This window comes from Cucurbita pepo, chromosome LG03 (assembly GCF_002806865.2).
Source record: "Cucurbita pepo subsp. pepo cultivar mu-cu-16 chromosome LG03, ASM280686v2, whole genome shotgun sequence".
Classification (NCBI taxonomy): Eukaryota; Viridiplantae; Streptophyta; class Magnoliopsida; order Cucurbitales; family Cucurbitaceae; genus Cucurbita; species Cucurbita pepo.
Genome location: NC_036640.1, coordinates 1,366,543 through 1,388,755, shown reverse-complemented (window position 1 = coordinate 1,388,755; position 22,213 = coordinate 1,366,543). Strand labels below are relative to the sequence as shown.

Below are 22,213 nucleotides of genomic sequence, written 5' to 3'. Positions count from 1 at the left end.
TCTTGACTTACAAAATGTATGATAAATATTTAAATAATATAGTTTACAATTTTATAAATTTAATTTTGAAAACTAATTTTTATATAAATTTTTTCTAATTTCAAATTAAATTTCAAAGAACAAAAGGCAAAAAATGATTACTAAAATGATATCATACAATTTTAGAAAACTAATTTTGAAAACTAATCTTTATATAAAAATAAATTAAATTTCAAAGAACGAAAAAACAAAAATGATTACTAAGCATATTTGTGTTTTTTTAATAAGAAGAAAAAAACTCTCAATAACAAAAAAGTTGAAAGAAAAAGGAAAATCGTAAGTTGGAATACGATAAATGGTTAAGGATATTCTTCTGAAACTAAAAATCCCTCTAAAAAAGAAAGAAACAACTAACTTCCCAAAGATTTAAAGCATACTAGAAATAAAGGGAAAAGGAAGGGGGAAAAAAAAGAGGAAAACTTTTGATCTCTATGATCCTGTTCCTTCCTTCTACGTAAGCTTTTTATTGGTTAGAGCCTAATGGCCACAAAGCCTTTAGACTTGATCAAACAATTTCCCCCTTTCAAAGATCTAGTCAGATTTCCCTTTCATGACCATTCTCACCCACAACAGCCACAAGCAAATCAAAAGATAGCTAAAAACTAAAGCCACCCAAAGTGCATAGTGCATCATCAGAAGAGGCACTCTCAGGAGAGAGAGAGAGTGGTGGGTTAAAATCAAATTCAATAGCCATTACCTGCTTGCTTTATTTTCCATCAGAGACGAGTGATAGAGATACCCTGCTTTTTCATTTGAAAATGAAATTGGTCCTCTCCAACCACTATCTTGCTATCTCATATTCGGTTGCTTGTCCCTAATAACAGTCCTCCACAGATGGAGATATGCCACTGAATTTTAAAGACACTTGAAAGNTTTTTTTTTTTTTTTTTTTTTTTCCTTCTCTTTGATGACTACTTTTATGTAGTGTTCAAAATTAGTTTAGAAAATTAAAACTCTCAAAGTATTACGTGAGTAATAATAATAAAAACTAGTTTAATTATGAGTTTGTCTCTGAGTTTCAAGAACTTGTTAAATATAAAATTAAAAGTTTAAAGATTTATTAGATATTTTTTATAGTTTAAAAATCTATTTGACACCAACTTTTAAACTTGGATAGCTAAATAAATTTAATAAATAACTTAATTACCTAATAACAAAAGGTACCATTAGTCAGGAGGGTCGAATGCTTCTTTGATATAAACAACCCTTGCTGACGAAGTATTGATGGGTTTTCTGCAATGGGCATGCATCTAAAATGAAGTTGTCAATATTCAACTCTGGCTTTTACCCTAACATGAATGAATAAGTTAAATTTGGAGATAGAAGATTAAAGGGTGAAGACTAAAGACTGAAGACTGAAGACAAAAAACTATACCTGTGGCGTACACCAATAGTAACAGTAGACATTTGTAAATGATCAGACATTGAAAATAGATCGTATTAAGCAGTCTCGAAGTAAAAAAAATCATATTGAGGAATATTCACTTACGCATCGACTTGAAAATTCGGTAATCATATGGCTGATCTCACGGCCTCAAAGAACAGGCAGGAAGTTTCTTTATGTGATGTGGGGTAGAGGGATTCCATTAGAGTTATATAGGCCCCTTCTGTACAGCCACAAAAATTGGTGAGAAAATGAGACACCTAGCAACAGTTTCTTTCTTTGAAACTGTTCGATATCCTTGCAAACAGGTCAATATACTTTGTGGGATAGACTTCAACCTCCACATTCAATGGATCATATTAATATGCCTTGCTTTGAAACTTCTAGTACATAGATTCTGTTGGAGAGAGAGCTTTTAAAAGTGATTTCTCAATTTGTTATGGGGTCTAGAGTCTAAAATTTTCAATTTTATAATCTATTAGACTATTTTTTAAATTCATGGAACACTTAGACATGAAATTAGAAGTTATTGAACATTTTTAAATTCATGACGTATTGGATATTTTTTAAAAATTTAAAGAGTTTTATTAGACATTTTTTTAGATTTAGAATCTAAATGGGCAATATGATGAAAATCTAATATCATATAAAACATTGGAATCTCTGAAGAATTGGCATGAAGAACTAAATTATGTGTTCACCGTGTGAAAAAAGAACAGGAGAATAAAAGATAAACCTTGGAAATGACTCGCGAGGATGGCTTACTAAAGAGCATAAGTTGCTTGAAGATACTCCACAAGTTCAGCACTTTCAACATACACACTCCAGTGTTCGGGTCATCTAAGTATGGAACCTATCAGCCATTTGGTTAAAAACATTGTTAACCTTGCTTATTGAATAAAATGATTAAGAAGAAGAAGCCATCACTGTAGGTGCAAGTTGTTATTAGATATACCTGAAAATGTCCGGCTTTCTCATATAACTCTTGTCGTTTTGGGCTCCCACGAGCGCAACTGAATTAAGTAAAAGAGAACTAAACATCACAAAATAATGTGCTTAATTAACTTTACCCAGACATTCATCATTTTAGCATCAAATTGAACTTAAGGTAGTTTTGAAGTTCTTCAATTCTTTTTCTGCCATTAATAATAGGATAGAAAAGCAATTTTTTTCTTAAAAAATTTATAAAAAGTGAGCGGGTAGAATCAAGACTACTAATATAAGCGTATGCCTTTTAACTTTTTTATTCTGTAAATGCGAATTAAGCTATTGTGCATAAATCCCAAATAACCAATGTGAAAAAGAAAATATGAGAAAGGAGTGGGCTTTGGAAAATTGGGTTTTCTTAGATTGTAATTGTACCCCAATAGTAAAATGAGTTTGGAAAGAAACAGCAAGAAATTGTAATGCTTCACAAAAATGATAAGTATAACACCAAATCCATGTACGTGCATGCAGAAATTTATAGATTACTGGGCATATAAGTGAGCATGTACCAAAAATTTAGGCCGATGCTTCTTCTAATCATAACTTACACTGCAAAAATTACAATTTTGGAGGCGTTATTAGTGCGATCCCGATATGAAAACAACGAAATGATATTGCGTTACTGATGAGAAATTATACTAATTATAACCTTTCAACCCCGCTCTAACAAACTATCAAGTCATTATAATTATGCCATTACTAATATTGTAATTTTTAATGCATTCCCGATAGTTTCTTATTAATACTCTTAACATATTAACACTTGGTAATTAATACTTGACCTGACTTGAAAAATGAACGTATAAGAGACTTTACCAAAGCACTTAATGTGGTAACTCCAACTCTACAAGTACTCCACGAACAAGTTAGCAAGAAGGAGAATCCTGAGAGAGAAGGAAGGCATAGAAATTCAAAATACTGTTCAAGGGAAGAGAAGCTTACGATATCCATCACTACACATCGTGAAAAATAATGAACTTGTAACATTAAATTTTGAAATAAGTCTGAGTAAGTGACCTCATATGCCCATATTTCTAGTGGGGCAGGTGGTAGCTTCGATGGCTTATAGGTAGAACCATGAAATTACGACAAGCAACAAATGAGCAAGCTAAGTTCCTCGCTTCCCTGCATTAACTTTCCAAAGAGAGGTTATATACAAAATTACTAGGTTCCAAAAATCGAACAAGTAAGAATTTGAAAATATCTAACCCTGCCCTAACGTGATGAGTCCACACCATAGTTTTGAACCAGATACTAGATTATGTCATCTGATTCATAGAATCATACATTGAAACTCCAGTTTTGAATCGACCTGCAACCAAATACCAAACATGGAGCTTACCACTTCATCAAGAGTTGTTGGTGAATCTATGCGGTTGGAATCAAGCCATGTACCAGCAAAAGATTACTTCTAATAACGATCTATACATTGTAGGGAAGGGGAAAACTGGAAATGGTCAATCTTTCGAATGAATTTTTGGTGATGAGCTAAAAATTCAAAGTTAGTGATGCATTGAAAATTGGGTTAAAAAAAAAAAAAAAAAAAAACTGGAAAACCCACAAAGTTAATACCGGGCATGTCACATTTCAGTCTTCTTCATTCTTGACATTTCCTTGAGCATATACATAAATATTTGATTTGCTCCAAATACAAAGATATCAGGCATTGAACGAATGAAATGGAAAAAAAGGCGATTTCAAACCATAAATGGAAATTGCTGCTTTCCTCCCACCTGAACAACTTTGGCACGGAAGTTGGACCATTCCTACAGGCCAATAAAATTTTATAACCTGTTAAATTACTGAAACTCTTCTACACCGTCAATCCTACAGGCCACTAAGTTATGAAGATGACAAGAAAATTAATGAATATGAAATACTGAAGTATATTTTTTTACTTGATAAGTACACTTGCAAATAAAGATTGAGAGTTGGGGATTACATACGGACGACAAAATGTTGGGCTGCCTTCTTATCCGCAATCCTACAAGAAAAGAATCTTGATATTTCATACGTAATTCAAATGACTTTAACATGCTTCTATTCGAACTTTTTACATAGATTCTTTTTATTATTAAACGTAATAATATGAACGCCTTTGGACTGCTCTCTTTCAGTGCTCTGAAAGGTAGGAGTGGACATTAGATTTGCTTTGAACAGGCTTATCAAATGAGACTCCATAGCTTTAGCAAATTCGTTCTGTTCCATTGTTGTAGTTTCAACAATTCCATCACTCCTAACAACAGTTCACCATGGGGTCTTGACTCATATATTCATCATGAGCTCTAAGTCAATGTTTCACATACAAACAGAGATCCTCCATGTAATGAACGACAGTTACCAGGACATCTAAATTTTATCCATCTTCAAATCCTAATCTTCTTACACTCAGAATTCTAACTTTTTGTATTAAAATTTCAAACTAAGCATTCACGGATAGAACAACGAGCAACTGTTTGACTAAGCGGGAAAATGTCAACAGTCATTAAAAAAACGAAAAAAATAGAGCATCCATACGAGTGCTCACCAGGTTGTGTCAGATCTTCTTGGTTATGAACTGTCTTATAAGCTTCTAATCATGCAACATCTCCAGCCGGATGTGGACCTGCTATTTGGTCATGTATCCCGTTTTGTTCCTTCTTAGCTGCCTAGTGCAATCAGAATCAGGTTAGATTTTTTAGGCCCGAGGTGGGTAATAGTGTGGTGAGGATCGAACAGGTAATTGGAACAAAAAAAAANAAAAAAAAAAAAAAAAAAAAAAAAAAAAAAAAAAAAAAAAAAAAAAAAAACTGCAAAAGATGCTGAGGATTGAAATATCTTCCATAAATCAACAACATGATATCTGATCGGCTTAAGCCGATTGAAAATGACATAGATGGAGCTAAAATTCTCATTAATACTAACTGCAAAGGAATGAAGACTCTACTTCATTGCATTCTGAAGTAATCCAGCTAGAAACCTGAATTTATAATTCTTCAAAAAGTTTATTCATAATGATTTAAAGTGTAAGATCTCTTTGGTTTTCATCTCTAATAACAAAAGCAAGGAAGAGAATAGCCAACATAATAAGCATGCTATGCTGGAGAAAATGTAGGCCAGACAGGTTTATGATAACAAAATCCGAATACGGAGTTGCAGTTCTAATTGTATTTCTATCTGACCTAGTTGTGCTGCTGTGTAGAAGACCCTTTGCAGGCTGAAACCTGCAGATCTAACGAACAAGGTCAAAATCATATCAAAACGAATCCATTATTATGATTGCAGCAGACATAATTCCGGCTCCAAGCCAATTCGTATTACAATTATGTGTACAATAACATTTTTCATTCGATAGAATAGCAGTAGAACCATGGCTCATAGTTTCTAGGCACTTGAACAATTTACCTCCGATTCAACTTTTTTTCAATTTTAATATCTCCATGATTGAAGTGTTTCCGCAGTTCAATTGAGAAGGGAATAGAATTCCCCTGTCAATTTGTACTACAAGTCATAATAATAAACAAAATGAATTCAGCTCTTCCCTACATAGGAGAAATGGTAAAGAAAAGTACGCAATTCTCTAAAGTTAGTTATCAGGTTCCTACGAGGCATTTCAACTTTAGATAATTCAACAGTTTTTAGTTTATTATAATGAACATAATACCGCAGAAAAAACTTGAAGTTCAGTGTATCAGCATTTATCCAAACCCAAGGTACATGGAAATTCCCAATTATTATATTCAGGAGGTAGAGGTAAATATTTGAGGACATTAGCATGATCAAATCCATAGTATTGAGTTCCATCGGTGCACCATCAATTACACGATGGAGCTGCATTTATACGTGAAAGTGACATATATACACTCATATACAGTTCATAATATGAGTAAAATACGGCTATACGCCAGAGGTGAGTTTCAAGATCATATAATGGTAGTGATACTGCTATACTTCTTTCTTCTCTACTTCAAGTGAAATCTCATTACGATGTTAAAATGGAAGAGTAAAGGGTGGATTATACTGCAAACCGCATACATAAGGGATCTGCGACTACTAAAAAGCAAGATTATATGTGCATTATGAAAAATCAAGGACAGTTTAATATTACATAACTTAGATGATCAAAATACCTGGTGTCAGGATGCGAAGAACTTACATATTTTTCGTTACTACAGGGGTTATCATATCCATCTTTTCCCCATCAGATTTGTATTGACTCGTCAAAACAGGTCTTGTCATTTCCATTTTCTCTCTTGCCTTGTTCTAGTATTAGGACCGGATTTAAATTAGGATGGAAAACAGAGATCAAGATTGACAGATTTCGTCTCGGAGCTTCAAATCTACCTTACCAAAAAGGTACTCGGTATAGACATTGAAGGATTGATGTGCACCGCTGAAATCAAATCCACTGTTTCCAGGTATGGTTGTTTCCGCTATAAATTAAGGCTGTCCAACCGATCATTGCTACGGTCTGTGAGCTAATAGTTAGAATAAGTCAATATTATATTTAGGTTTGAAGCAATAAGGCCGCACAAGAGTAAATTGAGGAGGGAAGAAATTATACCTCAACCTTCCTTATCTCATATTCATCTCTTCGATTTAAGACCTTGAACTTCAGATCTTCGAGATCAGGAACTAGATTAACTCAAAATGAATTATTAAACTCACAACAATTAAGATATAGAAATACGAGCTGAATTACATTCGAGCTAAATCGCAGGACGAATCTCGCAAGGGTAAAATTCACAACCAACAACATAGTTCTCCAGATAGACACACCTTCCAAGCCTCCTCTAAATTTCGACTCTCGAACCTTTTAGGCAACAAGTATTTCGATGTTTCGTAAGCCGACTACGACAAGACTGCAAACCAGCCGAAAAAGTGCGGATTAAACAAGTACTAAAACTTCGAGTACTATCAATTACCAAATCAAATACTGAGACATAACAGCGCTGAGAGAGAACAGATGCTCGGGAAGCGAGTGCAAAAACAAGAGAAACTCGAGTTTCCTGAGCGTAAATGGTCCATCACGACCGTGAAGTAGCTACAGCGGATCACGGGCCGTAGAATCAGTACCAATGGAGCTTGAAGAAGATCTTCCACAAATTTTCAAAGGATGAGGACATCGAGATCCAAACGAGGTTTTGGAGACGACGAAAGGGTTGCAGTGGAGCCTTTTCCTTCCGCGGTTTCAAATTTCTGTTGCAGAGAGTGGAATCTGAGAGGCCTCGATGGCGGGGAGTATTTACCCGGGAAACAACTTTCATGGGCTGAAAATTTAAAATAATTGGGCCTGCTGTGAAGCTTCAGCCCAAACACCGACATTTCGAGTTGGGCTATTCGGTCGGCCGGGCCCAAATGATCGTAAATTTGACCTATGAGATTTCAAATAATCTATATTCTAAAATTTTAAAATGTCTCTGAAATATGAAAATTAATATACTAATTTTGTAAAGAAAAAAAAAAAAAGGTTTTCGAAAGAAAGGAAAGATTTCGGATTATTTTTTACAATTTAACGGAAAAAAAAAAAAAAAACTAATTGATAGGTTTGTTTATTATTATTTTTTCCCGGGTAATGGAGAACAAAACGGTGAAAAAAGAAAAAAGAAAAAAGAAAAAAGAAAAAAGAAAAAAGAAAAAGAAAAATCTGCAACTCCAAATCAGAGCCACTCACCCAAGAGATACAGTCACCCGCTGCACACACTTCGATCTCCATGGCCGAAACTTGAAGCTTCATTCAAATTTGTCAAGTTTATGCGAATCATGGCCTCAATCTCTACTTCTTTCGCCATTTCACAGAGTTCTCGCTTCTATTTTCATCCTCTAATCATCACTCTTAAACCCGTAATTGGCGTAAAGCCATCTCCCGTTACTTTTCCGGCCATTCAGACGCGGATTTCGCTACCGGAATCTAGGGCAAGGGGTTTGGTTCCGGTTGTGAGAGCGGGCATTGATATTCCTTCAGATATCAGACCTGGAAGGGCAGTGGAAACCGATAAACTGCCGACGGATGTGAGAAAGAGAGCGATGGAGGCTGTGGACACTTGTGGAGGAAGAGTAACCATTGGAGACGTTGCAAGCAGGGCGGGACTTAAGCTCAATGAAGCGCAGAAGGCTTTGCAGGCTCTAGCTGCTGATACCAATGGCTTTTTGGAGGTACTTATTGCATTTTGAAGTTCTTCTTCTACTGAGGATGAAGACTAGGATCCACTGTATTTCTTCTATCTGTATAGACTGTTAACGTAAGTTACAGAGCATTTTGAACTTATTAATTTAGTGACAACAAATTTTTTCAAGATGTTCTTAACAGGTTTCTGATGAGGGCGACGTTCTCTACGTTTTCCCCAAAGATTATCGTTCAAAGCTTGCGGCCAAATCGTTTTGGATCAAGTTTGAACCTCTTATAGAGAAATCAAAGGTATTAACTAGGAAGCGTAGGGTTTCTCTTCAAAGTTCTAGTCTCAGGCAACAATTTTTGTGTGTTGTAATGGCGATCTTAACTCAATTTTCAGGCAGCTGCTGAATATCTTGTCAGGGTTTCATTTGGAACGGCACTAATTGCATCAATTGTTCTTGTATATACTACAATTATTGCTCTTATTTCAAGCAGAAGGTTGAAATATTGATCATGAACAATATAGAGTACAGGTTGAAGGTAACTTCAAACTATTGATTCAAGTTTAACGATGCAGTGAAGAGGATAATCGTGGAAGACGCGGCAGATCATATGATTCAGGATTCACATTCTATTTCAGTCCAACTGATCTTTTCTGGTAATAAATATCTTCTTTATCATGCAATTGCTGACTTTATTTGTAGAGGACTTTGGCCATTATTCCTTCCTGTTTGGATGGTGTAAGGTACTGGGATCCATACTACTACAGGAGACGCAGGCTACAGACAGAAGATAATAAGATGAACTTTATTGAATCTGTATGTGATTGAATGATATCTAGTTTCTATTACGATCCTTTGCTACTTTAGCTCAGATTTAAATCCTAACTCTGTAATGGCCTTCCTTCAGATTTTCTCATTTGTTTTTGGCGACGGCGATCCAAATCAAGGAATTGAAGAAGAGAGATGGAAGTTGGTAATATTTGAGGACTGTGTTCAGTGGTCCGTTACTTTCAATATTATATATAATTTCCCTACCTGTTTTATCAGCTAATATTTTGTAACAGGAAGTTGGTTTTAATTGTTTTCTTTGAGCAGTAACTATTTTATCAGCTAATATTTTGAGCTATACTTGCAGATTGGTCAATACATCACCTCCAATGGTGGTGTTGTAGCTGCTGAAGAACTTGCACCATATCTGGATGTGACAGAGGGGAACACGGTAAGTTGCCAATCATTGTTGCTTGACGGCTATTTAACAATAGGTGGAATCAACTGTAATTCAAATCTTATTTTTCTGTTTGACTTGTTTCATCCTCTTGATGATTGCAGGATGATGAATCGTACATTTTACCAGTTCTTTTACGTTTTGATGGCCAACCTGAAATCGATGAAGAGGTATGTTTAACGAGGTATGAAATGCTTGAATGGATACAATTAGCTCGATCTATGCATATTTGATGTCAAGAATATATGAACACAAGTCAGTTGCTACACTGAGGCTTGAATTGTTATGTTAATAAAAAGCTATGTAATGAAAAAAGACAAGGTTTTGGAGTACAATCTCCATTTGTATACAGTATTTCTGCCCCTGTTACAGGTTCATTGAAATGGAGAATGAAATAGTACTTCATGATGCAAGTTTAGATCTTCGGTTTATCGATATGTGATTATAACTTCCCCTCAAAGAAAAACTATTCACCGAAAGTTCTTTATTTATAGGGAAATATTCTATACCGATTTCCCTCCCTACAGCGCACAGCTTCTTCTCAGCGGAGTGGAAGGAAGGAGTATGTGGGTAAAAAATGGGCTGAGTGGGTTGGAGGGATTGAAAAGTTTTTCGAAGAGAAGAAATGGGTCTTTAGGTACCATGGTTAAGTTTCTTTACCTTATTCGGGAGTATGGTTTGAAGTTAATTAATGATCTGGAATTCTTTTGTCTGCAGTAAAACAAGTAATTCAGAGAGAGCAATGGCCATTGGATTGGGAGGGCTTAATCTGTTTGGTGTTATATTCCTTGGAGCCATGTTGAAGTATGGATATTAAGCTTGGATTGTTTTGTTGTGGTTTCTGAGGGAATCTAATAATTTCCACCCAATTCCATTTTTTGAAGGGATGTTGCTGTTAAACCCAGTGGACTTATCAACTTTGTATCAGATATATTTCCTCTACTGCAGGTTTGGAGTCATTTGGTTACTTCTATCATATAATTATCCTATAATTTGATTCAATTTATGACACTGTATTCTTCATAATTAAAAAAAAAAATGTGCAGGTATATGCTGGTTCGTTCTTCACGATTCCATTGGTCCGGTGGTTCATTATCCAGAAGAGAAATGCTGAAATAGGAAAAAGAAACCAAGCAAGGCAAAAGCGTGCCCGAGCGCTTGAACTGCCAGACGTGTCACTCAGACGCAAGGTAATTAAGATTTAGTTTTTAGAACACCAAAAGAAGTTTGCTCCTCTGTAGATCCATCCATTTTTAGGGGTGGATTGGTTCCAGTTTTGAGAAGTAACCCTATTTTGTTTTTCTTTTTCCCCACCAGTGTTCTGTTTTAGCGTCGTTTTAGTACTCTCTAATGATGTCTATTTCACCGATTCTTGCATGCCATGTATTGCATTTTTTTGGGTGGAACTGCTCATCAGGTGGGAAAATTGCCTGTTGATTCACTAAATTTGGGCTCTAAAGTTAATATCCTCTTTTCAGATGCTAGCTCTGTTTACTCTTGTTGGAGCCTCTGCTGAAGTCCTACTTCTCAGTCGTTTAAGCATTCTGTTTTCTTTTAGAAAAACAAATGCAAAGCTCTCTATTTATTTCACCAAAGTATCTAATTCTTTGAATACAATCTTATCAGCTCCTCAGTGCTCGAGACATGGCCCAAAGAACTGTAATTGGACAGGATCGAATTGTGTATAGTAGTGATCGAGATCTAATCGAGCAAAATTATGAGCTCCAAGAATGGGAAAGGAAGTTCCGAGAGATTGAAAAATCAGATTAAAGAACTGGTGGTATCGATTGGAAAGGTATTGTTTCTCACTATTTAATCACTGATTGCCATATGCCATTTACTAAGAAGCTATATTTGCTGTATATGCGCACTTACCATATTGACCAGGCTAAGGGTGTAATTCATATTCCTGTAGAGAGTATTTCAAAATGCAATGCTATTAGACTACAAACTCCATCTTTAATTTTACCACTGACGGGTATGCATGTAGGTTTGGTGATTTATTTGTACACAAGAGGGGAAAATGAAATAGAGAAGCTTCCTTGACTTCATAACTCGAAAACTTGCTTAGTTAGGTCTTTGTTTAGCTAGGTCTTTGTTGAATTTGTTGAATAGGCAGAGAACTAACCTTCGATCAAAGGCTGACAAATAATTGGAGAGCCCCTTGAACTTCTAACCTCTCAGTTGATGATCTAGGCCTTAACTAATTGAACTATACACAAGTTGTGACCTCTATTAATCAACAAGTATCTTATCTAAATTGTTCTCATTAGTTTATTTCGTGTATGCAGTCCCGTGATTCCAAGGTATAGACAATGTCCCACATATTCAAAATCGCCAAGATTTCACTAAGCTGTTGATTAGCCCGCAGGGTATAAGGGTGGCTTTCAATGTTAATTGGGGAAATGGTTTCTCTGTTTGGGAGAGTACCGAAGATTGTGATTCTGCTTCATAACAGAGCTTCTTTTTTATAGGAGGATTAGACTGCATAACTGTGATTTACTATGTAAAAATTCAAGGGAGTGGTCTAGGTCTTATCATTCCAACACTGTAAAATTAAAAGAATCAAATTGAGAATATAGCACAGAACACAACAATTTGCAGTCCTATTTGGCTTGCGTTTAATTCTAATGTCTTGATGGGGGCGCCACTACAAAGGATCAGCCATCTTGTCAAAACATTCAATACCTTAATCTCTGCTAAGTAGTTCCTAAATGTCTGTGTATAACTAGCTCAACCATGCATTTTCAGACAAATAAATTATTGTTTCTACCCAAACATGGTTCAATAAGTCTACTTTTACTTACAGTTTCAATTTTAATTTGAACTCTAATTAAGTTGATCTTAGCTTAAAATTTTTATAATGTCATTCTAAACCAAATTGTCAGTACAAATGGTTCATGATGTCCTTTTCTTATAAAATTCTATTTTTCATTGATCATTGGGACGGGGGACAGTAAGAATCTATTCTTGTTATAAAGTAATGGCTCGTGATGTCCTTTTCATATTTTTATTTATCATTGGGACGGTGGAAAGAAAGAATCTATTATTGTTATAAAATTTAAATTTATATATCATTAATTAATTGATTTTTAAAAGTTATGAATCTGAGGCTTTCACAGGTAACTAAACCTTTTTTTTTTAACAGGAACTAAATAATAATAATTATTATTTTCTTGGGAATTATTATCGTCCTGTAATTACTATTACTATGAACCGAAGCTAACCAGATTTTGACACCAACAGAATATTCAATACCGAGAAATTCACTTTTGAAGAAAGTGAGAGTGAGACGCGAATAATTTGTGTTCGAAGAAATTCATCAAAACAAAGAGAAATATGAAAGGTAATTGCGCAGGAAAATTCTCCAGAGAAGAATCCACTTACAATCGCGAAGTCGCAACACGTTATTGGCTTCTTCAACTGAAGTATTTCGCCATCTGAATCGCCTTATGCTCGAACCCACACTTCTCGTAGAATCCTCGATTCTCAACGCTGCAATCAAGAATTACCTTATAGCATCCCATTGCACGAGCATGATTCGTAAGAAACTCTACGATTTTCTTCCCTAATTGCATCCCTCGAGCATTCGAATCCACCACCACGTCTTCGATGTGCCCTGCTTTCCCACAGTTTCTTATGAATTTCTTCTCGATGAAAACGCTTCCAGTGGCGATGATCTTCCCCGATCGATCGTCCTCTATGACACAAATGNTCTTCCCTAATTGCATCCCTCGAGCATTCGAATCCACCACCACGTCTTCGATGTGCCCTGCTTTCCCACAGTTTCTTATGAATTTCTTCTCGATGAAAACGCTTCCAGTGGCGATGATCTTCCCCGATCGATCGTCCTCTATGACACAAATGATATGATCGTCTCCAAGGGCGATTAATTCCTGAAACCTATCTTCGAAGTCCTTGTCGGACACAGAATCGCAAACGGTCAGTTGCTGCAATAGCTCAATGAATCCCTTGTTCTTGTCCGAAATCTCTAATTTTCGAACTTCTAATCGACGTTCTTCACTTGATGAGTTAGGGCTCTGCATTGCGGCTGAGAGATCGAGAGGAGAGAACGATTAGGAAGTTAATACGGATAGGGCTTTGCTGATAGATCAACAATACAATAGAGATTATAAGCAAGAGAAGTCAAAACATTCCCGAAAAAACGAATGCAGCTGCGGAAATCGAAACCAAACCTTGTAAAATCCTAAACAGAGATGAATGATCTTAAGATCTGCAGATGAAGGCTACTATTGCGTTGCGGATCTCTGGAGATGAGGTTTTCTTGTTGATCTGAAGAATGTTGGGAGCAATGGACAGAAATGACGAAGCGATTTTAAGAAACTGTGAACGCGCGTGAGAGAGGCAAGAGGCCTTTGTAAGCGCGCACGAGATAAGGGAGGAGCAAGTTGAATAATCGACAGAAAAAAAAAAAAAAAAAAAAAAAAAAAAAAAAAAAAAAAAAAAAAAAAAAAAAAAAAAAAANAAAAAAAAAAAAAAAAAAAAAAAGAGCCAAAATATTTTCACCGCCTAAATTTGAAAAAACAAAATAATATTTATATATATCGACATTTTCATTTTGAGAAGCGAGGTGAAAATACTAAAATATCCTCTATTCTTTAAACTCGGTTGGGTATAAAAGGCATTTCCTGAAATCAACCAATTATGACAAAAAATTCGAGTAATTTGGATTGAAATTGACTTCAGATTTCATAAAATCACGTACTTGAATTTTAAGTCGTAGAATAATCGTAATGTTAAAAAATCATTATTTATTAAAGCTTATAAACTGAAAATTGTTTTTTAAAAAATTAGATAGTAATAGCACAAGTGATAAAGCCTTGTGAATATGTAACCCATCAAATGAACAGCACTAGAACCTCCCTGGTATGACCTTATGCAGTATGGTAAAAACATGATGAAAACCAAGCAAACTGAAACTCTCTGCTTAGCTCGGTTTTCTAATCCTATGTTTGATATGTTAGTTTTAAACCACATTGATAGGTTCGTTTACTTTTTGGTAGAAAACCAACTCAAATGGTTCGATTCTCAGCTCTACCATTCTTTCTTCTCTCTAACAAAACAACCCCTCTACTTCACTTGCAAAATTCCGAGAGCCTCCCTCTTCGGTTTCAGCACCGAAAACTATAGAGAAATGACAAAGACGATAACTTTTCGAGAGAGCTATCTTCCTCCCCCAATCCCCTATGGACTGACTAATTTGCAAAGTTTCTTTAAACTCCATCTATTTACAAAAGTTACAACCTAATGGTAACACCATTATGCCACTGCTCATATCCTAATAACTTCGTAATTAGTACTACTCTTAACAATTTGCTTTTCACGTATTCTCGATGATCATAATCAAAGGTAATATACGAAACCTCGGAACTCTGAACTTAATCAAATAAAATATGATTAGAATCTCATGAAGAAACACAAACTTTCCAGACTGAAGAAAAAAAATGTGTTTTCCATTGGAAATACATTCTCATTTACCATCCTAAGCCACCAGTTTTTTTATTACCTCGAGTCCATGATTGTGTAAGCTTTCAATTGGCGGCTGACAAGTTCATTCTTCCGACGGTCTTTGCCCCAAAACTGAAATGTCTTCATACCGCTTCTGCATAATTATTAGACCATCATATATCAAAACAGAGTTGAAAATGAGTTAAGAAAGCTACTAATTCGGAACAACAGTTGTTTAGTAGCATTTTTATGCAGGTAAGCATCTCCTCTAAAGAAGAATTGTAGTAGAATGAATACGGATGAATATAATAGTTTCAAGTTACCTTCATATAATTTTTCTAGCATGTAAATCACTCTTGATTTGTTCTTTCGACCCATTTTACTCATCGTTATGAAGGACATTTTCAATTAAAAAAAAAACACTAATAAATATTGTCTACTTCGTGGGCGCGAGTAGCAATCCTAACAGCCCTTCTTCACCCATTAGCAGCCCTTTTAAGAGTTCAACATGTAAGATTGAGTTAGTCTTCAAACTTCGGACTTTCGATCAAAGATATAATATCTTAATTAGTTGAGTTATGTTTTTGGTGCCAGTTGTTAGTAATTATCGACAATTATCGACAGCTCACTTAACATACAAGAAAAAGGGAGCATCACAACCATGAGTAGTTAAAACCAATTTGCTTCTGAACCGTGACACGGTTTAATACACAAACTACTTAGTTTATAATTATCCCAGGAAACTTCTAATACAGCCTTAACTTTCTAGAAATTAAGACTTTCCTGGTCTTAAGAACACAAAAATGATCTTGAAATAAAGATCCAGAATAAAACATCAAGTATATATTCTAGATTAATGGAGCACACAAGAATAGCCAAAATGATCGTCTATGTGGAGAAAGAGGCCATCAATAAATTTGAAATGTGTACGTAGAAAAACAAAGTAAATCAGTTTATGGGGTTAGGTTCCATACCCCAACATTGTTGTACTCCCAGAGCTTGTGAACTCCATAATCCACAGCCTGCGCCATTAGAAATACTAGCATTAAGGTAAGAAAAAGATACCATAAACTTACAGAAACAACACAAATGCCATGCAGCTCATAAGTCCCCTGCCACAATTTAACATACCAAGGCCCATTACGTAACAGTCCATAAAACAAACAGAGAAGCATCCTTACGTTCCTTTTTCCTGGTTACCACTTCCATTATCATGATAGTTTAAAATCTAAAGCAAAAAAGGAAGCCCTCTGACTACAATAAACAGATCAAATAATGCCCAAATTCCGTATTTACATAATTCAGAATCTGCACACAATCATCAATGAAATTCAATACGATCATGTTCGGCGAACTTTTTAATTGAATCCAAAAAGGATGTTGGAACAAAAAAAAAAAGAAAAAAAAAAACCGAGTAATACTAGATGTTTTTTAAAATTTTTGTGNCTACTCTTTATCGTTTCTCCTCCAGCAGATGAACCATAAATTTCAAAACAGTTTCACCTTGTGAGCGGGCAGATACGAATAAACTTATTTCGTTGAACTTTTTCCATGAATCAGCGATAACACAGCCACGAAGTTTAATATCAATATCCAGTGATTTGCAAAAACTAGATCCTCAGATTGAGTGCGGAAAACGAAATTAACAAAACCACAATCCACCAAAAAAAAATAGAGAAAAAAGCAACAGACATAAATGAGAATGAAAAATGAGGTCCACAACATTACCCGCTCTCCGAGAAAAGCACCGGCGATGATGAAGGTGACGTAAACAGAATTACGGCGCATAATCACTCTGTACAGACCTTCGAAAAGGCCTCCTCCGCTTCTTCGACCTGCTGAGTTCATTGTCGATGTTCTCGCGAGTTCTTTGCCTTCTGATCGATGCGTTAGGGTTAGTAGAAACTTCCCGCGCCTTTGGTTGAGAGAAGAAGACGGGAATGGAATAGTTTGATTTGTTGCAACTCTTGACCGCTTCGAACCGATTCGAACCGATTCGACTCTGCTGCAATAACCCTTAACGATCTGGATGAACCGCTCCGGTTTAATTGAAATAGCGAGCATTCCAGCTATTCCCTTGATGAATAAATGCACTACTTATTGGTCCATCATAAAATTAAACAAAATTAAAAAAGTCAAAGCATCAATATAAATAAAGAAATCGAAATACTTTGATTCAATATGCAAGATTAGATCGCATTACTTCATTAATGCATAAATCTCTTGAAGCGGGCGACTCGTTGAGTACAGAATCCGCGGCGGCGCGTGCTGATCCCTTTGCCGCGCATTACAGCAGAGCTGCAGAGTCTTCCAAGCTTGCGGACCAAGGGCTTAATCTTCCCGTTTGCCGGAGATTTGGCCATTCTTGTGATGGAGCTTTGGGATGGCGGATTCGAGCTGAAGGAGACTGCGAAGCTTGAAGGTCACACTGACAGGGTATGGAGTCTGGCATGGAATCCCGCCACCGGAGTTGGAGGAATTCCACTTGTTTTCGCTTCCTGCAGCGGTGATAAAACCGTCCGTATCTGGGAGCAAAATCCTTCCTCTGGTTCGTGGAATTGCAAGGTTCTATTTCATCTATCGATTTTTGTTGAATCGTTGATTATAAGAGTTTGTATGGTATTGGATTTTAACGTGGATGCAGTGATTTCAGTTTATTGGAAATTGTTTATCCAGTTGGTAGTTCTTTTACTTCGATGTTATCACGAAATATTTGGATTTAGATGACGAACATAAACAGAAGAACTTATGCAACCGAGAAAGTTTCTCATCTTACAAGAGTTCCTTTTGTTTTGTGAAATTTTTTATTCGCCATTTGATTGTAAGACACTTAATCGAAATCTTAGGTGTTTGACTTTGGGAGCTGAAATGCTAATGTAGTGTTGTTTACAGGCAGTTTTGGAAGAAACGCATACTAGAACTGTTAGGTCGTGCGCTTGGTCACCAAACGGTAAATTATTGGCCACTGCAAGCTTTGATGCCACCACGGCTATTTGGGAGAATATAGGGGGTGATTATGAATGTGTTTCCACTCTAGAGGTAGTATTGCCTATCAAGTATTATATGTAGACACCATATTCATTGCAAGATTTTATCCTGATGATCCATAAGGATGGGGGTATCTGCTATTTTATTGCCCTTGTCTTATCCAATCATCAGTGCATTTAAAAAACCTGTCTTATTGGTTGACTTTTAGGGTCATGAGAATGAGATCAAGAGCGTTTCTTGGAATGCGTCTGGTTCTTTGCTTGCAACGTGCAGTCGAGACAGAACCGTTTGGATTTGGGAAGTCTTTCCAGGCAACGAGTATGAGTGTGTTTCTGTGTTGCAAGGACACACACAAGACGTAAAAATGGTTCAGTGGCACCCGACCATGGATCTCGTATTCTCGTGCAGCTATGACAACACTGTCAAGGTACTTCTAAGATGGGTTCTGATATTATTTTTTCGATCTGCGTATGGATTGCTTCAGATTTGCACAGGAGATATTGATTTATGAGGATGAAACCACTTCAGGTTTGGGCAGGCGATGACGACAACGATGATTGGCACTGTGTTCAGACTTTGGATGAATCTAACAAGTACATAACTATTTCACTTTTCTCTCATGCATTTTTTATAAACCAATCCTCAGGTTTAACTTGATTGTGATGCCAATTTTATTTCAGTGGTCACTCTTCTACAGTTTGGGCCCTTTCTTTTAATCCAACTGGAAACAAAATGGTCACCTGTAGGTAAGCTCTGTGTGTGAGAGAGAGAGAGAGCAATAAAACTTGAAATTTTCTTGGAAGCTATTCATTTTTCCCCATTTCTTTGTTCATATGGACGTTAATAAGGAATTATTTCAAACCATGTTTTAAATGATTCGATTAGGTGGATCTAATTTGACAATGTTGCACTTTTGTAGTGATGATCTCACCCTTAAAATATGGGAATCAGATGAGACAAGGTTGCATTCCGGGGGTGGCTATTCCCCATGGTGAGCGACACAAAAACTTCATCGTTATTGTTCTGTACCTTCGGAATAATGAAATTTATTGATCGCATATGTTATGTTTCCTGTATTTTTGGTACCTTGGCTGCTTGGTTTTTATGCTTAAATATGAGCATTGGCTTGAAAATGAAAGAACCATTCATAATATGTATCATTTATCTAATCGACACGGTCTCCGTTGATTAAAACCTTGTCATCGTATGAGCTAAAAAGGAATCCCTGTTTCTTGAAGATTTTGCTTCTACGACAAAACATTGATTTCTTACCTGTTTATATGTCTGTGTTATTTATTTATTTATCATCTTATTATTATTATTAATAATTTCTTAATGAGACACTATTGATATCTTTGTTCGTCTTCAACTGCTGTGTTGTGTTTGTTTTTCTGTAACCATGCTGATGGGAAGTTCTTTTATCTGGTTTTGTTAGGAGGCATACTTGTACTCTTTCTGGTTATCATGATCGAACAATTTTCTCCGTTCATTGGTCGAGGTAAATTAATTATTTTGTTGCTCTAAGGTTTTAATTTTAGGTCTATTAAAGATTTTTCTTTCTCGTGTTACCGTATTTAAAGACAGTTAGTCCAGTAATTGCATAGAACTTAAGGCGTGCAGAAATTTGTTCATCTTATATTGTAATTTCTAACCATACATCTATGAGACTGATGATTATTGCACGTGAATGTGACAGAAGTGGTATAATTGCCAGTGGAGCAGCTGACGATTCTATCCGTTTGTTTGTGGAGAATCAAGAGAAAGTGGTGATGAATGCCTGCCTCACCTTATTATTATATGCATTTGTTCACCTTATATAGGGTCGGGATTCAAACCTACGAGTTCTTAAAAGAAACGGGGATGTCTTAACCATTGAGCTATACTCATGTTAGCGTCGTTAATTTTAGGACGTGAAAATGTAGTGGAACTTTCAATGAAAGGAAAGGAAAAAATATTGACCACTCTCTCTTTTCTGCTTGCAGATTGATGGACCTTCATTCCAGTTGCTATTTAAGAAGGAGAAAGCCCATAACATGGATGTAAATTCAGTGCAATGGAGCCCAGGGGTAAGTTTTTTATTTCAACATGCAAAATGTTTACTTAACCAGCATTTAAATGATTAGGCTCATGACTGGAATCAAACTTTAGTCATGTATGGACCGAGATACTATGATCTGTCGACTCAAATCCTTAGTAGCCACTGCCTTGTATCCTAAGATTAGTTGAGATACATATGGTAACCGTTCAAGCCCACCGCTAGCAGATATTGTTCTTTTTTAGCTTTTCCTTCTAAGCTTCCCATCAAGGTTTTAAAACGTGTCCATTAGGGAGAGGTTTCCACACTCTTATAAGGAATGGTTCCCCTCTCCAACCGATGTGGGATCGCACACATACAAGGTGACACCATCTGCCCGAGTGGAAGTCGGAAGACCTCAGGAATCACAGCCCCATTACTCTGAGCTGTTAACTTCTGTCTTTTAGCTGGTCTATAATTCAAATGGCTGATTGTATGCTATTATCTCTGCTACTAATGAGACGCTACGCTTTTCTCTCATTCTAACATTTCCATTCCATCTTGTGTCAGGAGGAGAGGCTTCTTGGTTCGGCGAGCGATGATGGTACTATAAGGATATGGGAGCTGATTCCTATTTCCTAATTCCTAAATTAACTTTTCAAATCATGTTAGTGCCATAGTGTTCTTATCTGATAACCAAATGGTTATAATAAATTATGTGAATTATAATGTTAAAGCTTGGTAGAGAATGTGTTTTGGGGCATCCACTTATTTTTATCTCTTGATTATCAAATCTTTTAACCTTATTGTTGAGTCTTTGTATGGGAATAGTTTATATAGCGAGGGAACATAATATATATGTCTTAACTTGTTAGAACGATAAACCATATTATGTCTTAACTTGCAAGTTAACGATAAACCAAGAGACCAGATGCAGAATGTGAGCTTGCTAGATGATGCTCCAAACTTGTCAAGTCCAAAACTCAATAGAATTGGGAGAGTTTAAAGAAGAGAGAGGGAGACGGATAAAAATATATATATTTTGAGTTTTTTTTTTTTTTTTTTTTTTTTTTTTTTTTTTTTTNTCAGAATATAAGAAGAGAGGGAGACGGATAATTGCCTAATATTTGATTAAATAAGTTTGGGACACTCTAAAATTCATGTAGTAGCTAAAAATTAACATAAATACCCCTAAAATTTGTAGATTTAGATTTGACATCCTATATGGTTCTTAAATACTTCAACAATAATTGGCATGTTTTCTTGTGATGCCCGAATAGAAATAGTACGTGAACGAACCAATACCACATTTGAATATAAGTGATTCAATTGATAGAATGGTTGAAAAAGATTTACACCAATGTGCATATGAACTTTTAGAAATAAACATGTTTTGTTTGGATCAATTTTATGTTAAGTGACTTTTTAGAAGTTTTTTCTAAAAAAAACATGTGAGTGAAAACAAAACATACTAAGATGACATCAAAACAATATTAAAAATAATGACATCAAAACAATATTAAAAATAATTTAGCGTACATTTAACCAAAATACAAAATTCGTAAATATATATATTTTTTATAGTTTAGTATGTATTATTGAGTTCAAATCACAGGAATGTAATCCAAATTTATAAATTTTTTATATTAATAATATATATTTTAATTGATTAAATTAGTTAAATTAAGATTATTGTGATCAAATTGAAATTGTGTTCATGAGAAGGTACGAGGGATAGAGGAATAATAGAAGAATATTAATAAAGTTAGTATTTTTGAAATACTTAGTAGAATATTAATAAGACTCTTTAAAGTTACTTTAAAGAGTATTTTTGAAATACTTAGTTTTAAAAATAAATTACTTACCGTTTTCATCCAAAACTAACAGTAAGTAAAGTTCAAGAGTATTTTTTTAATATTTTTATTAATTTAACTTATTTTTAAAATTTATTTGAAGAAAAAAAAAATAGTAGAAGAGAAAGCTAGATGATTAAAGGCAAAAAAAGATTACA

At 35.4% G+C, this 22,213-nt stretch overlaps 4 protein-coding genes and 1 long non-coding RNA gene across 11 annotated transcripts; 2 read left to right on the top strand and 3 right to left on the bottom strand.

Annotated features, from left to right (window-relative positions):
* Positions 1-1,213: 1,213 nt before the first annotated feature.
* On the bottom strand, positions 1,214-7,758 carry LOC111789890. 5 transcript variants are annotated; one of them, XR_002814405.1, is made up of 15 exons: positions 7,169-7,758; positions 6,954-7,024; positions 6,734-6,867; positions 6,546-6,652; positions 5,572-5,613; positions 4,938-5,058; positions 4,357-4,394; positions 4,144-4,176; positions 3,620-3,722; positions 3,428-3,535; positions 3,227-3,294; positions 2,920-2,959; positions 2,379-2,436; positions 2,160-2,276; positions 1,214-1,646 (listed from the first exon to the last, which is right to left on the bottom strand). It is a non-coding gene; the product is annotated as an uncharacterized LOC111789890 (long non-coding RNA). The 5 variants fall into 5 exon arrangements; XR_002814404.1 differs by having other exon boundaries at positions 5,572-5,621; positions 6,739-6,867; XR_002814403.1 differs by having other exon boundaries at positions 4,114-4,176; positions 6,739-6,867.
* A 250-nt stretch (positions 7,759-8,008) lies between these two features.
* On the top strand, positions 8,009-12,404 carry LOC111789883 (uncharacterized protein At5g03900, chloroplastic-like). Of its 2 annotated transcripts, none has more exons than XM_023670603.1 (14): positions 8,009-8,545; positions 8,700-8,807; positions 8,902-9,002; positions 9,082-9,162; positions 9,250-9,322; positions 9,414-9,479; positions 9,642-9,725; positions 9,836-9,901; positions 10,226-10,368; positions 10,449-10,535; positions 10,616-10,679; positions 10,778-10,921; positions 11,358-11,526; positions 12,005-12,404. In XM_023670603.1, the coding sequence occupies exons 1-13, from the start codon at positions 8,144-8,146 to the stop codon at positions 11,499-11,501; spliced, it is 1,563 nt and encodes a 520-aa protein (XP_023526371.1). In that variant the 5' UTR covers positions 8,009-8,143; the 3' UTR covers positions 11,502-11,526; positions 12,005-12,404. The 2 variants fall into 2 exon arrangements, with proteins under 2 accessions (XP_023526371.1, XP_023526370.1); XM_023670602.1 differs by having other exon boundaries at positions 8,010-8,545; positions 12,023-12,404.
* A 558-nt stretch (positions 12,405-12,962) lies between these two features.
* On the bottom strand, positions 12,963-14,140 carry LOC111789886 (glucosamine 6-phosphate N-acetyltransferase). Of its 2 annotated transcripts, none has more exons than XM_023670607.1 (3): positions 13,928-14,140; positions 13,499-13,782; positions 12,963-13,345 (listed from the first exon to the last, which is right to left on the bottom strand). In XM_023670607.1, the coding sequence occupies exons 2-3, from the start codon at positions 13,775-13,777 to the stop codon at positions 13,151-13,153; spliced, it is 474 nt and encodes a 157-aa protein (XP_023526375.1). In that variant the 5' UTR covers positions 13,778-13,782; positions 13,928-14,140; the 3' UTR covers positions 12,963-13,150. The 2 variants fall into 2 exon arrangements, with proteins under 2 accessions (XP_023526375.1, XP_023526374.1); XM_023670606.1 differs by having other exon boundaries at positions 12,963-13,411; positions 13,565-13,782.
* Positions 14,141-15,105: 965 nt separating this feature from the next.
* On the bottom strand, positions 15,106-17,222 carry LOC111789887 (cytochrome b-c1 complex subunit 9-like). Its single transcript, XM_023670608.1, has 3 exons — positions 16,929-17,222; positions 16,175-16,222; positions 15,106-15,354 (listed from the first exon to the last, which is right to left on the bottom strand). Exons 1-3 carry the CDS (start codon positions 17,046-17,048, stop codon positions 15,304-15,306), a joined length of 219 nt encoding a protein of 72 aa, XP_023526376.1. The 5' UTR covers positions 17,049-17,222; the 3' UTR covers positions 15,106-15,303.
* Positions 17,223-17,372: 150 nt separating this feature from the next.
* Positions 17,373-20,979, top strand: LOC111789884 (protein CIA1-like). Its single transcript, XM_023670604.1, has 10 exons — positions 17,373-17,765; positions 18,093-18,239; positions 18,397-18,615; positions 18,717-18,781; positions 18,869-18,934; positions 19,108-19,179; positions 19,624-19,686; positions 19,885-19,954; positions 20,171-20,254; positions 20,773-20,979. The coding sequence occupies exons 1-10, from the start codon at positions 17,571-17,573 to the stop codon at positions 20,842-20,844; spliced, it is 1,053 nt and encodes a 350-aa protein (XP_023526372.1). The 5' UTR covers positions 17,373-17,570; the 3' UTR covers positions 20,845-20,979.
* The last annotated feature ends 1,234 nt before the right edge of the window (positions 20,980-22,213 follow it).

What these genes read in the sequence shown, in the direction of transcription:
- LOC111789886 (XM_023670607.1), bottom strand. Translation starts at nt 13,777, where the DNA reads ATGCAGAGCCCTAACTCATCAAGTGAAGAACGTCGATTAGAAGTTCGA. An exon ending in ACTGTGGGAAAGCAGGGCAC is followed by an intron (nt 13,346 to 13,498) that starts ATCGAAGACGTG and finishes AAAGCAGGGCAC; the next exon opens with ATCGAAGACGTGGTGGTGGA.
- LOC111789884 (XM_023670604.1), top strand. Translation starts at nt 17,571, where the DNA reads ATGGAGCTTTGGGATGGCGGATTCGAGCTGAAGGAGACTGCGAAGCTT. An exon ending in TTCTCCGTTCATTGGTCGAG is followed by an intron (nt 19,687 to 19,884) that starts GTAAATTAATTA and finishes TGAATGTGACAG; the next exon opens with AAGTGGTATAATTGCCAGTG. An exon ending in TGGAGAATCAAGAGAAAGTG is followed by an intron (nt 19,955 to 20,170) that starts GTGATGAATGCC and finishes TTCTGCTTGCAG; the next exon opens with ATTGATGGACCTTCATTCCA.
- LOC111789883 (XM_023670603.1), top strand. Translation starts at nt 8,144, where the DNA reads ATGCGAATCATGGCCTCAATCTCTACTTCTTTCGCCATTTCACAGAGT. An exon ending in GCTCTTATTTCAAGCAGAAG is followed by an intron (nt 9,003 to 9,081) that starts GTTGAAATATTG and finishes TTAACGATGCAG; the next exon opens with TGAAGAGGATAATCGTGGAA. An exon ending in ACGTGTCACTCAGACGCAAG is followed by an intron (nt 10,922 to 11,357) that starts GTAATTAAGATT and finishes CAATCTTATCAG; the next exon opens with CTCCTCAGTGCTCGAGACAT.
- LOC111789887 (XM_023670608.1), bottom strand. Translation starts at nt 17,048, where the DNA reads ATGAACTCAGCAGGTCGAAGAAGCGGAGGAGGCCTTTTCGAAGGTCTG. An exon ending in GTGCTTTTCTCGGAGAGCGG is followed by an intron (nt 16,223 to 16,928) that starts GTAATGTTGTGG and finishes CTAATGGCGCAG; the next exon opens with GCTGTGGATTATGGAGTTCA. An exon ending in GGGAGTACAACAATGTTGGG is followed by an intron (nt 15,355 to 16,174) that starts GTATGGAACCTA and finishes ATAATTATGCAG; the next exon opens with AAGCGGTATGAAGACATTTC.